This window comes from Microcebus murinus, chromosome 19 (assembly GCF_040939455.1).
Source record: "Microcebus murinus isolate Inina chromosome 19, M.murinus_Inina_mat1.0, whole genome shotgun sequence".
Classification (NCBI taxonomy): domain Eukaryota; kingdom Metazoa; phylum Chordata; class Mammalia; order Primates; family Cheirogaleidae; genus Microcebus; species Microcebus murinus.
The window spans coordinates 16806879-16819197 of record NC_134122.1 but is presented as its reverse complement, the minus strand read 5'-3'; the positions used below and the strand labels follow the sequence as shown (position 1 = coordinate 16819197).

At 36.4% G+C, this 12319-nt stretch overlaps 1 protein-coding gene across 1 annotated transcript in view; it reads left to right on the top strand.

The window, feature by feature from the left end:
- Window positions 1-12319, top strand: part of USP31 (ubiquitin specific peptidase 31) — a 67100-nt gene that overhangs the window by 35832 nt on the left and 18949 nt on the right. Inside the window, exons 7-11 of the mRNA XM_012780207.2 lie at window positions 4176-4356; window positions 6718-6829; window positions 7351-7445; window positions 9081-9158; window positions 9749-9878. Of these exons, the coding sequence (XP_012635661.2) occupies window positions 4176-4356; window positions 6718-6829; window positions 7351-7445; window positions 9081-9158; window positions 9749-9878 (596 nt within the window). The remainder of the gene's footprint in view (window positions 1-4175; window positions 4357-6717; window positions 6830-7350; window positions 7446-9080; window positions 9159-9748; window positions 9879-12319) is intronic.

Below are 12319 nucleotides of genomic sequence, written 5' to 3'. Positions count from 1 at the left end.
TGATTTCTTCCTCAAAATTCACACTAATGGCACACTGCATTTTTCCTCATCCTTGTACTGCTACTGACACAGTTCACACAAGTCTAAACAGAGCTTTTCCAGTAATTTCTTTTGTCTATACTTTGGGCTTTCTTTTTTTTTTTTTTTTTGAGACAGAGTCTCACTTTATTGCCCAGGCTAGAGTGAGTGCCGTGGCGTCAGTCTAGCTCACAGCAACCTCAAACTCCTGGGCTCAAGCGATCCTCCTGCCTCAGCCTCCCAAGTAGCTGGGACTACAGGCATGCGCCACCATGCCCGGCTAATTTTTTGTATATATATATTAGTTGGCCAATTAATTTCTTTCTATTTATAATAGAGACGGGGTCTCACTCTTGCTCAGGCTGGTTTCGAACTCCTGACCTCGAGCAATCCGCCCGCCTCGGCCTCCCAGAGAGCTAGGATTACAGGCGTGAGCCACCGCGCCCGGCCCTATACTTTGGGCTTTCTTCTGTCCAGTTATTTCTCCACAGTGCCACCAGACTTATTCTATTACATAGTTCTGATCATGTTACATGCTTATTGATTTACCAGTGGTTCCCCTTTGTCTAAGATTAGATGTAGACACCTTGGAAGAATGCATGGCCCCTTGTAATTTGGTCCATGCCTGCCTTTCTGGCATCTCTACTACATTGTATTTACTTCCCCATGTACTCTTTTCCAGGTTTCTCTCTATTTCAGAAACAGTCCTTGGGCTTTTCCACTTTTCTTAGTGTTTGCTCTGCTGAGACTTTCTTCTTCACCTCCTGTCTCATTGGCTATTACTTTGTCTCTCCCAGGTTTCTAATCTCTCCATCCCACCTAGCTCTAAGCAACTATTATTCTGCTTTATGTTTCCATAGATTTCCCTAGTTTAGATTTTCCTGTGATTAGAATCGAATAATAGGTGGTCTTTGGTGACTGGCTTTACTTAGCATATTTTCATGTTTCATTCATGTTGTGGCATATATCATATGCCATTTCTTTTTATGGTTGAATAATATTTCATTGTCTGGATATATCACATTTTGTTTATCCATTTGTTAGTTATGGATTATTTCTACCTTTTGGCTATTATGAATAACGCTGCTGTGAACATTCCTGGCAAGTTTTTGTGTGGACATATGTTTTCACTTCTCTTTAGTATGTACCTGGAGTGGAATTTCTGGGTCATATGGTAACTCTATGTTTAATCATTTGGGGAACTTCCGGACTGTTTTCCGGAGTGGCTGTACCATTTTACATTCTCATTAGCAGTGTCTGAGGATTTTAATTTCTCTACATCCTTGCCAACACTTTTTATTATCTGACTTTTTGATTCTGGTTATCCTACTCAGTGTGCAGTGATACCTTGTTATGGTATTGATTTATATTTTGTGAATGACATTGAATACCTTTTCATGTGCTTATTGGCCATTTGTATATTATCTTTGGAAAAATGTTTATTCAGGTCTTCAACCCATTTTTCAATTGCATTATTTACTTTTTGTTGAGTTGTATAGACATTTTTATATATGCCAGATACTAGACTCTTATTAGATATATGACTGGCAGATATTTTCTTCCATTCTGTAGGTTCTTTTCACTTTCCTGATAATGTGCTTTGATACATAAAAGTTTTTAATTTTGATGAAGTCCAGTTTATCTATTTTTTCTTTTGTCATGCTTTAGGAGAAATCTTCAAGGAGACTAGATGTGAGTGATACAATTATGTGAAAAAAATACAGTGTGGTCAATTTTTAAAATATATTTATGTAGCTATATGGAAAAATACTATATAGAAATACATCAAAATGCTAATAGCTACACCTGGGTTTTGGAGTTACAGGCAATTTTGATTATTTTTAAAATACTTTGGTATATTTTTAAATTTTTATAATGAACATACATCACTTTTGTAACTAGGGAAAAAGCATTTTGAAAAAGGAAGTAAGATGAAAGCAGTAGAAATTATTAAAAAGCATATTTGTATTTATTTATATTTAATACTTAATGTTAAATTATAAAAAGATAATTTGAGATTAATTAGATCATTACATATTGATAATGGTTGTTAATAATGAAGAACTTCCTAAGCTGACTAGCAGCAGCAGCAAAATACATAATTTGAAAAAAAAAATGAGAAATTATAAAAAAGAAGTTCTCAGTGGGAGTTTTTTTTAAATAAACTTGCCATTGTTTCCCTGTTAAAAATTAGATTAACATTAAAGACATAGAAGATATGGATAATATTTACATACTTAGGTAGAAATGCACTATTACTAGTGTTAGTGAACTAGGAGTAAACTAAGCAATAAAGAAAATCTGAATAAATCTTTAAAATTTTTCAATTTAGAGGATAAATGGAGCACAGGATATAAACAGAAATACATAAGTGTAAGGAAAATGAAAACAAATTTTAAAAATCTAAGAATAAATAAATGTAATTAAGAGCTATTTTAGATAGTAAGGAAAATAGAAAATACATATAAAAACCTCTGGAAGACAGCCAAAATAGTGCTTAGAGACTATGTGCAGAGCTTTAAATACTTTATCAAACCATTAAAGGATAAAAGAGAAAATTAAGCATTTAATTTCTGATTGTAGGGGAAAAAAAGCCAACAAAGAAAAGTAGGAGGAAAAGAATAGAAATGAGAATTCTGGGAGTCCTCCTAGGCTTGGTTTCTTAACCTACTTCCTGCTTCTGTTGTGTCTGTCTTTGTCCCCCACTTCTGTTATCACTGCTGTCTCTTCAGATCATCATCTTTTGTCTTCATCTTCATCATCAGTTGTTTGTCTTGTTTCCAGCAAATCCTCATTTCCCTTCTTGTCAATACTGATCTTTCTGAACCCTAAATCTGATCTCTCTATGTTGAACAACTGGCACCTCATTGCCTGTTGTACAAAAAGATATAAAGATCATTGGAAACCAAGAATGCAGGAGGTTAGGAGGGGGAGTGGGAGTAAAAACTTACCTATTGGGTACAGGGAACACTGATATGGTGAAGAGCACATTAAAACCTGGCTTAAGCATTATACAAGGTATCCAGATAACAAACATTTGTATCCTCTTAATATTTTGAAATAAAAAAAAATAAAGTGGTTATGAAGTGAAATCTGTTCTTTTTGTGATTTCTTTGTAGTGTTAAGCTTAAAAAGTTTTCTTCCCTCTGGCAGCTTAAAAAAGATTCAGTTTTTCCTTATTTCTAGCTTGTGTGTTTTAAAACTGTCTGGAATTTATGTTGATATTAACTATGTACTCATTATTGTTTTAAATTGTTATAATGCTGAGGTATCTTAATAGGCTCAGCAAGTCTTGTATTGCTGGAAATTTAGGTTATTGCCTGAATTCTGCTATGAATATGTTTGTGTAAATAATTTTTTATTTTATTCTCTTTCTGGTGTTATTATTATTTATGGTAGTGGTGGAAGGGGCTTCTTTTTCTCTTCTCCATTTAGGGTACCATTTCATTAGGCCGTACTGCCAAAGGATTAAAGAAATGAATAGATATTTTAGTTAAGCTTTATTAACTTCCTACTAAGTGCAGGGTGTTGTGCTAGGTCTTGAATTGCTAGGTAGCTTTGATGGGGATCTCTGTTTTGGGGCATTTCTGAAGATGAGTACAGTGCCTGTCAAACTTATGTTTTTGTTCACTTTAATGTGGGTTGATTCAGTCTAGTTGATTGTATTCATGTTGGCCTTTTCTTATAATGGCTCTGAGTCTAGTAAGTATAGTTTATCTTTTGTTTCTTATAAGTTTGGCTCATTAATCAGGGAGAAGAAACTGCCGTTGAACATTGAAGACCATTCCACATGTTCTTATCTTTATTTTTTTAACAATGTATTTGCTGGTTACATGGTCTCACTTTAAATTTTTTTTGGTGGATCATTTCAGCATACTTGCCCTTCTGAAATTTTATCTAACATTCACGTAAGTGTAGAGTTTTAATTTTCAGCTTTTAAGATAGGTAGGGCTAGTTTAAAGGAAATAATGGATGCTAAAGAAAGTATGTTAATGGCTAGGTGAGTAATCTGAGTATGTGTTCCCTTTTTTTGATTGCAGTTTAAATTACATAATGATAATTTTTTATTTTCTCTGTTGAGTAAATTTCTTTCTAATGAATGAATGAATGAAAAGAGTTTTGAGGGGATAAAACGAGTTGTTTCTATTCTTTTTTAGGAATTCACTTAAATAACAATCTAAATCACTTGAAATTTGGTTTGGATCATCATAGACTGTCTTCCACTACACAAACTGCAGCAAAGCAAGGGAAAATGGATTTGCCCCCCACAAAAGCAAGAAGCGACAAGATTGTTCTGTTGGTGTGCAACCGAGCCTGCACTGGGCAGCAAGGGAAAAGGTAAAAACCAACTTATTTCCCAATAGGTACTGAGACTTTAAAAGTCTAATATTTTCAAGCATTTTGAAAAACCCTTACTTCTTAGTAGTTAATTTTTGATTCTGATATTTAGAAAAATATATGTACAATTTAACCTGATTTGGGGAGTTGGGAGGGTGAGAGTATAAAATTAGGGTGATAGAATATGGGTTAGAAAGGTTCAATTTAAAGGCTCATTTCATATGTATATTTTCAGTTTAGTCTTCCTCCTGGGGCTCTAGACCTATATATCCAGCTACTTTCTTGGCAGCTTTTTTTTTTTTTTTAAACTCTTAACATATGTACTTGTATGGTACATGCCCCTCAGTCTTATGTCCCAAAGTGAACTCATTATCTTTCCCTATAAAGCTGGCTTTCCAGTATTTCCTGTCTTGGCAAATGACACCACTATTCATTCAGCTTCATAGGTCAGAAATCTGGGAGTTGGAAATCTCTGTCAAATCTGTCTGCTGCCCTCTCTAAGAATTTGTGAGTGTTTTAGACTATTTTTTAAAGTAACCATATCACAATAGTAATGTAACCTGAGTAATAACAAGAGACAGATATGTTTCAGGAAGAGAGGATTCTGTTTCTGATATTTGTCAGGCTAGCCTTTGTATTAGCCTTTTAAAATTTTGCTTTGAAATAAGTTCCTTGCATGGTAAATAACATAAGATATGCTGATATGTGTCTGTGAATTCCATTAACAAATATTTTGGTGTTTATAGTGTGGTGGGCACTGTTCTATAAACACCGGGATACAGCAGTGAACAAGACACACAGGGTCAGTGTCCTTATGGAACTTACATTCCAGTTAGGACAGACCAACTATGAACAAACAAGTAAACACATTTAGCTTCAGACAGGCCTTTAAAACCATGTTGAGACATTAAAACAGGCTAGTCTGGTAGAGTGTGATGGTGGAGACGCTGGCAAGACTACATGCAAAAGGCATTGAGCCCTGGTGAGCTGTGTGAATATCCAGGGAAAGGACCTCGTGGAGAGCCCATGCAAACACACCAGGACTAGGTGAGCTTGGCATGACTAAGGCATAGAAGGGATGAAATAGCCTGTGGAATCCTCTTCATGATGCTAGTCTCTTAAGAGTAAGACATTGTCTTGCGAAAAATATGGTTGGATGGTTTACAGGTGCTTGTAGCTCATTTCACATCACAGTTCTCTGTTCTCTGTTAGGGAATATTGTGAGTGAGCAATGCGATGGTTATTAGGAGCTGGTTTCTTGGTGATCTTAGCACTTCTGCTTCTGCCTAGGCCTAAGTCAGCGTTCCTCTGTTAGTTAGATCATTCGTTTGTTCATTGGTTATCTATATTCTAGGCATCGGCTATTTGGGCTACTAAGATAAAGAAATCACAGTTCTTGCCACCAGCTAATTTAGTCTGTTAGTGGAGGCTTGAACAGGCAGTGTTTATAGCACAGTACACACAGAGACCAAACCAACAGGATGCTTCCTGGAGGAGAATACCTCCACTGGGTCTTCATGTGGATGAGTAGGAGGTAACCTGGAAGAAGAGTGAGGAGGATATTCCAAGCTGAGGGAATTCCCTGCACAAAGACATGGATTTGTGAGAGTAACACACATTCAGGAGAAAGTAAATAGGTTTGGATGATTGGGGCATGGATGAGAGTTGAGCCTAGGCTAGTGGTCCTCAACTTAGGTTGCATTGAGAACCACCTGGAGGGCTTCTAAAAAATCTCAGTGCTCAGGTCACATTCCAGACTGATTTCATCAAAATCTCTGGGGGCTGGATTTGGGCATCATTATTTTCTAAAGCTCCCTTGGTGATGTCAGTGTGGAGTTAAGGTCAAGATCCACAGTACTGCCTCCGATTCTCTAGCACCTGGTAGAGGCCAACTACCATCTGGGCTAGGGTAGGAGCTGACTTTCAGTGTCACTTGCTTGGCAGTGCCTCCCTTGTTGTCATAGACTACCTGTTTGCTAGGCTTTCCAGCGCTATCTATTCCTCTGGCACCCAACCCTTTTAGGTGTGACCCACTCCATTTTCTACACTTGCATCCACCCCCGCCCCCTTTCCATACCATGTCCACTAATCCTGCCCTCTTGCCACCTATTATCATGGCATCATACTTCCCTAGAAGACATTTTGGTGTATGAGCTAATAAATTTCGTTTAGAAATCTAAGCTGTTCATCTCTTTATATTTTCTGTTTATATTTCTCTTTATATTTTCTGTTCTTTTATTTTGAGAACTGTCCTAAAAGCAGTTATATTGTGAATCCATTTAAAAAGGTCAAGAATAAAGGATTATAGCATTAAAGGAATTGCCATACTTTTAAGGTGATTACAATGTTTGTGTGCTTTAGATTTGGACTGCCTTTTGTGCTGCACTTAGAGAAGACAATAGCATGGGACCTTCTGCAGAAGGAAATTTTGGAGAAGATGAAATATTTCTTGAGGCCCACAGTTTGCATTCAGGTTTGTAAGCATTTTGATATTCCAGCATAGCATGTGTGTATACCCAGTAAAGAAACAGTCATTACAATGAAATTTGAATTTCTTGAGTTCAGACTTTCAAGGTTGAAAATTTATCCCTCATTTTGCAAAAGGAGCTGGCCACTGCAAGGTGTTTCTTGAATTGCTGTATATTCTTCTATAATATTTATCTAATAAGTTTAGTACATGATCAGCTTGGAGAGTATTTAGTAGAACATCTACCTGTATATTTAAAACATTATTACTATGTTAAGATATCCGTGGAAGACCATTAAGTTAATGTTGAGCAAAAACAATGTTACTTGTCTTGCATAACATTTGATATGTAAATTGCATGTGAGTAAATCATATTTAAAGTGTATTACAGTGGCTTAACAACCTAACAATATAGAGAAGCATTTTCAAAACAGTTTACTATACTTTTAATGTTTTGGAAATGCCACTGTGAAACAGGTGCTCTTGAAGAGAAATTCAGCCTAATTCTCATTTAACATTTGATGCAGGTGTGCCCATTTAGTTTGCGTGTGGTCAGTGTTGTGGGAATAACATACTTGCTGCCCCAGGAGGAGCAGCCCCTGTGCCACCCAACAGTAGAAAGGTAAACAAACAAAAATCACCTTCTAGAATTGCACATATGCTCATGTCTGATTTTAAGTGATGTCTGGTATAATTTCAACATAAATGTGTTAGGTTCTTTAGGCTTATTTAGAAATTAAGTACTTATTTTACTTTTGATTCATATTTGAGCATGATATGTTTCATGATCTTTCTTAAAATCAGAAAAGCCACGGAGGACTCATGTTAGGAAAGCAAATTAGTGTGTGCCTCAGGACTACAGATAAATTACTCTTTCGTATTCATCGGGATTGAAGTTTTCCAAAGTCACGTTCTAATCAGGCCACGTTCTTCCTTGAAACCCTTAAACGGTAACTTGTGGCCTAAAAGATAAAGCCTGAGTTTCCATAGTATATGAAGTTCTTCACAGTTTGAACTCTGATTACTTCCCTTTTGTCAGACCTTGCTGTTCCCCATTCCACTATCCTAAACTTTGAGCAGCATTGAAGTACTGATGATTGTTTGAACAGATGATGCTGTTTTATATGTGTGCCTTTGTGTGTGTGGTTTCCTCTGTCCACAGTTCCTTTTCTTAAAGCCTTTCTTTGCACTGTTCCTGCTTCTTTGCTGATAGAATTAATCACTCCATTCTGCTGTCTCTGTGCTTTCTATATACTTCTGTTATATTAATAAGAGTCTCTTATATTAGTAAAAAATTAATACTAGATATACAGTTGTCTTATGGTATATATGGGGGATTGGTTCCAGGACTCCCCGCATATGCCAAAATCTGCACATACTGAAGTACAGCAGTTGGCCCTGTGGAACTCACAGATACAGAAAACCAGCCCTCCATATATACAGTTTCACATCCTGCAAATTCTGTATTTTCAATCCATGTTTGGTTGAAAACAGTGTGCATATAAGTGTACCAGACCAGTTCAAACCCATGCGGTTCAAGGGCCAACTGTATGTATATATAGACACATAAATATAAAAACTCATATTATTTTTATTATGATTTTTTTCAACGAATACTGTAGTGTCTGCATTTCAGAATTTAAAAAAAAAAGTATACACTGTGTTCCTATTTGAAAACTCACTTTTTGGTTTTGGAGATGAGAGTTAATAGATTGATTAATGATCTAAACTGTTGCACAGCATAAAAAAGATTAGATGAGTAATATTAACTGAATGCCTGAAGAGTTTCTCAGGAGATGGCAATGAGCTGGTGAAGTCGGGAGAGAGGTGGCCTTACAGAGGAAGGGTGCAGTTTAGACATGGCGGGGAGGTGGACAGGTGTCTTAGCAGATTTGTTCCCAAGGAGTGTTGTCCAGTCTCTCTTTGGATGGGTGAGAAATTGGGCAAAAAGTTGGAAAGGTCATAAAGAATATCTGAGAGGGATTGTGGGCAGCCTATAATGTGATACTAAATTTCTTCCAATCTCTTTATTTCTATATTGGGCACTTTAACTTAAGAATTTTTTAGTCCATTTGGAACCTAGCTATTACATCTGTGGTTATAATGGTTTCACTAAAAACTTTTTCTGATGGGGAGCTATGATGAAGATTTTTAATGATCACATTATGATTTCAGGTAGGACATAACACATTTAAGTAAAACAATTTATTTAGAAAAATGATATGTGGCTTTTCCCTTCCTTTCCCCCGTTCTATAGGGCATTAAAATCCTGTGGACCAGGTGGTACTGCTCATGTGAAATTAGTAGTAGAATGGGACAAGGAGACAAAAGATTTGTGAGTATCGTTTTACTTAGAATTTATAGAGTCATTGTTTTAATTATCATTTTAGGTAGTATATCTTCGATCTTTCAAATTAGCTGAAACACAAGTATCTCCTTTGTTTAAGTATCCAGGTGTGTTGCTAAGCCTTTATTGAAGCAGTTTATTATTCCTTTCCTATACACTCTTTCTTCCCAATCTCAAAACCTTAGAACATTTATTCACTGCTGAAAGAGAAGCTATATATTCATTAACTACTGTATAGGTCTAATTTCCTTTATTTTTATTACAGGCCCATTAATTCTAAGCAATGTCAGATGCATGCCCTTAGACATGAGAGACAAGAATATATGATTTAATTAGTATAAAGTTCACAGCCAGTCTCAGAAAAATCAACTCCAAGTCAGTTCTTGAAGTAACATTGTATACAGAGAACTTTTCAAGAATATTTTGGAACATGGAAAAGTTGGATCACTACTTTTGTTTTCTTACACATTGATCTTTTTGATTATGAATTTGTAGCTGTTTTGTGGAGCTGCACTTTTATTTTTGTGTCTGTCTTACAAGACATTCTCTGATAAATGCCCTTTCCCTTCTGATTGCAGCTTGTTTGTAAATACTGAAGATGAGTATATCCCTGATGCAGAAAGTGTCCGTCTGCAAAGAGAACGTCATCATCAGCCTCAAACCTGCACTTTATCTCAGTGTTTCCAACTCTACACCAAAGAGGAACGGGTAAGAGGTTGGGCAGTGTTTCTTGGGTGATCAGGGTGGAGGGAAGTGGGCATGGCAAGATGACAATGGAGAAACAAGTTATGCCCCAGACTGTTCCCCACGATTTTACATTTATGTAGGTTCTGCACACATAATGGGTGTCTTGGTGCTATTGCTTTTAGGACTTTAACAGAAAGTTGTTCAAGTTTCTAGAAAACCTTGGTTAATTGAAATGCTCTAGAAATAAACCTTTGTAGTTAATTCTTTTTAATAGTTATCGATCAGTTTTTTTTTTTTTTTAAACTAATACATTTGAAATTATTTTCCTTAGTAACTAAAACAGTGATTCTCAACTGTTTGGTACTAAGAACATAGATGGCAGGACCTATTTAAATCTAAATCAATTAAAATAAAATAAATTCAGTTCCTTAGTTGCATTAGCCACATTTTATGTGTTCAGTAAACACATGGTGCTAGTGGTTCCTGTGTTGAACAGTGCAGGTATAGACAGAAAGTAGACAACAGTGGTCCAGCCACTTAGCAGATAATAGGGACTCAGTAAATATTTAAATGAATGATTAGACAGATAGATGGATAAATAAACCTCTGTGGTTGGGGCCCCGGCCTTGTGTTTTTTTTTATATACCTTGAAAAACCTTGACTAGAGTACCTGGAGTTTATATAATCTTGTATCAGTGTTTTGTATCATAATTTTGACTACTAGTTGTTATTCTTCACTCTGTTTATAGGGAATCATGCAATTTCAGGATTGGAGGGGACTGTGAAACTCCTTTGTTCTAATGGTTGGGTTCTTCTACCTAATTTCAAATAGGTGATTGTTCAGCCTCTGTTTGAACATCTTTTGTTATGAGGTGTTTGCCTACTCAAGACTTTTGACACACCATTTTCTCTCTGGATATCTCTGATGGTGACAGAAATTAACCTGGAATATGTCCTTTGGTTACTGTGACCAACAGGTGTTCTTTCTCTTGAATTTATTAAGACTTAGAAGTCCTAATTATATTCTATTTGCTTATCCTTCAAATATTTGAAAATAGTTTTCATATTCTTTACTGAATCTTCTTTTCCCCAAGTTGTTCATAGCTAGTTCCTTTAACAATAGTTTTTCATAATGCATGGTTTTTTTTTTGTTGTTGTTTTCAGTTTTGGGCTCAATTTTAAAGTAGTCGACTTTGGAACTGGTTGATTGCACAGTTTGTTTGGTACCTTGTCCTATTTAGCTTTTTAAAAGAAAATTGACTTGGAAGATATTTGAGAATGACGGAAAGCTTAGAGGTGAGCAGATCTAGATGATAGCATTGGTATTCTACAAAACACCTCACTGATCTAGAATGCTAGCAAAGTACATTTTATAGGGGTTCATTCATTCAGTAGATGTTTGTTGAGTACTTACTCTGTGCTAGGTACTGCACCACTGTGGTTTATAGCAAGGACCAAAACAGACAATGTTTTGCCCTCATGCTGTTACAGTCTAATTCTAATTACCCACAAGGCAGCATGACAGTGGCTGACACCCACACGGCTATGCTGATCAACACTAAAGCTGTAGACCCCAAAGCTACTGTCACATGGCCACTTGAGTCTCACCCTCTCCTCTTCTGTATTTGCACTATTATCTTGGGGCACAATACTGAACTTAACAAGTCCGCTCACTCATTGCAGAATGTACATATTTACTGAACACTTTCTACGTGCCAGGCACTGTTCTAGATACTAGGAATATCCAGTGACCGAGACAGATGGAGCATCTGCTTATACTGTCTTAACCTCTCTCCCTAACCTGTGCTCCAGACACACTGCGCTCATTTCTGTGTTTCAGCCGCACCAACCACACAACTGCTCTTTTTAGCAGTTTAGAGAGAGATCAGTATTGAAGTCAGAGAAGTGTTTTAGAAACAATCATAGCTACTAGACATTGTCATGACATTCTTACTGTATTTTATAAAAGTGTTCTTTTGTAATACACTGGAATTTAAACAAACAAAAACCTGCTTATTTACTATAAGGTCCTTCCTACCCCAGGACCTTTGCTTCCTTTATTTACTTGTAGAATTTAAAGATTGGAAATTATAAGAAGAGTGATTCTGTCTTCATATGAGGATGAACTCTGTAGCAGACTGTCCAAGAGTGGAATGGGTGCCTGCTGAGAGAGCCCCTTGCACTTGTGAGGCAGAGTCAGCTCTACTGGTGATGTTTAAGTGTGGCCTGCAGGTCTGCATGCTCTTGTTAGCAGTTCACAGTGAGATCAGTATAGAAATCAGAGAAATGTTTTAGAAATCATCATAGCTATTAGACATTATCATGACATTCTTATTGTATTTTATAAAAATGTTCTTTTGTAATACATTGGAATTTAAAGAAATGAAAACCTGCTTCTTTACTACAAGCGCTGGGCAGCATGGCCACATATGTAGAATATTAAAATGTCACAGAGATGTGGA